Below are 2,254 nucleotides of genomic sequence, written 5' to 3'. Positions count from 1 at the left end.
GCAATCTTTTCCCACTTCCATTTAGGTATGTCCATGGGTTCAACGGTCCCGACGATCTTTGATGTTCAGCCTTCACCTGTTGATAAACCATGCATTTGGAAACGAATAAAGCTATCTTCCCTTTCATATTTCTCCACCAAAATGTGTTACGTAAATCTTGATACATTTTAGTTTCGCCTAGGTGGGCGGAGTAAGGAGTTGAGTGAGCCTCGGTCATAATTTCATTTCTCAACACTTCATCCTTTGGCACGTACAACTGATCCTTAAACATCAAGGCTTTGTCTTCGGCTTTCAAATCCTTTCATCTTCTCAATTCCCACATCAGCCCTGATCTTTTCCAAAAAGGAAACATCTTTCTGAGTAGCTACTATTCTGTTCCTGAGCGTCGGTTTCGTAGTAAAACTTGCTAACTTCACCGATATCCTCACAGGTGACGTTAATACTTCAATTCTTAGGTTTTCAAAATCTTTTATTAAATGATCCTGTCTTGTACACAATGTTGACAACTGTCCCATGTTCTTTCTACTCAGCGCATCAACAACTACATTAGCCTTACCTGGATGGTAAAAGATAGTGCAATCGTAATCTTTTACTAATTCTAACAATCGTCGCTGTCTCATATTCAACCACGTCCAGGTGAAGAAGTATTTGAAACTCTTATGATCGGTGTAAATCTCACACTTGCTCCCATATAGGCAGTGGCGCCAAATCTTCAAGGCATGCACTATCGCTACTAGTTCGAGATCATGCTTGGGGTAATTCTGTTCATATTGCTTCAACTGTCTCGAAGCATAAGCTATCACTTTTCCATGTTACATCAAAACACATCCTAAACCAAGCTTGGATACATCATTGCAAATCATAAAACCTTCTGAACCATCGGGAACAGTTAAAACCAGCGCAGATACGAGCCTGTCCTTTAACTCTTAAAAACTCTGTTCGCATTTCTCCGACCATATGATCTTAGTACCCTTCCGAGTCAACTGTGTCATAGGAACTACAATCTTGGAGAATCCTTATATAAATCATTAATAATATCCAGCTAACCCTAAAAAGCTCCGCACTTCTCCAATGTTTGTAGGTTTTGACCAATTGGTCATGGCCTCAACTGTGGATTGATCCACTTCAATTCCTCATGCTGAAACAGTATGGCCTAGAACTCCCACTTGGTCCTGCCAAAATTCACATTTCTTGAATTTGGCATACAACTTCTCCTCACGCAGGGTCTCCAAAATTATCCTCAAATGTTCTTCATGTTGCTGAGAATCTTTTGAGTATATCAGCATGTCGTCAATAAATACGATGACAAACATGTCCAAATACTGATGAAGTACTCTATTCATCAAGTCCATAAACATCGTAGGGCATTTGTCAAACTAAAGGGCATCACCATAAACGCATAATGTCCATACCTAGTCCTAAATGTCGTCTTTGGTATATTGACCAACTTAGTCTTCAATTGATGGTAGCCCGACCTCAAATCAATTTTCGAGAATAGGGATGTGCCCTTCAACTGATCAAATAGGTCTTCAATCCTACGAAGAGGATACTTATTCTTGATTGTCAACTTATTCAATTCACGATAGTCGATGCACAGCCTCATAGTACCATCTTTCTTCATTACAAAGAGTATTGGAGCTCCCTATGAAGATACACTTGGTCTAATAAACCCTTTCTCTAGAAGTTCTTCTAGCTGCATCGTCAACTCTTGTAACTCCTTTGGTGCCATTCGATATGGAGTTTTGGACACGAGAGTAGCTTCATATACCAGATCTATCATGAATTCCACTTATCTATTGGGCGGAATACCCGGTAGATCGTTTGAAAACACGTCGGTATACTCCCGTATTATTGGCACATCATCCAATATTTTCTCTTGAGATGAGGTGCTAATAAGACTGATAAGATACCCCTGGCAGTCAGGCTTCCTCAACATTCTTTTTGCCTTCAAAATTGATATGACGCAAAGAAGTGCCTTAACCTTTGATCCATAAAATCTGAATTCCTCCTTCCGATCTTTGAAAGATTACCTCTTTCTCAAAACATACTATCGTGGCTCAATTTTTACCCAACCAATCCATGCCTAAAATAACATAAAAGTCTTTCATCTCTATAACATAAAAGTCGGCCTCTAAGGTCAAATCATTAAAATTTATCTGTACCCATGTTGGTATCCTATCTGTATCAATAGTTTCCTTTGATAGCATACTAACCTCTAGTACACTATCATTCTTCTTACATGAAGCATTAATCT

At 39.2% G+C, this 2,254-nt stretch overlaps 1 protein-coding gene across 1 annotated transcript; it reads right to left on the bottom strand.

Annotated features, from left to right (window-relative positions):
- Positions 1-1,642: 1,642 nt before the first annotated feature.
- Positions 1,643-2,207, bottom strand: LOC111377953. The gene is made up of 3 exons (XM_023001112.1): positions 2,069-2,207; positions 1,810-2,016; positions 1,643-1,758 (listed from the first exon to the last, which is right to left on the bottom strand). Exons 1-3 carry the CDS (start codon positions 2,205-2,207, stop codon positions 1,643-1,645), a joined length of 462 nt encoding a protein of 153 aa, XP_022856880.1.
- Positions 2,208-2,254: the final 47 nt, after the last annotated feature.

The sequence above is a fragment of the Olea europaea genome, unplaced genomic scaffold (genome assembly GCF_002742605.1).
Source record: "Olea europaea var. sylvestris unplaced genomic scaffold, O_europaea_v1 scaffold17513, whole genome shotgun sequence".
NCBI lineage: Eukaryota > Viridiplantae > Streptophyta > Magnoliopsida > Lamiales > Oleaceae > Olea > Olea europaea.
Note: the sequence above shows the minus strand (reverse complement) of the source record. Positions and strands in the feature narration are given on the sequence as shown.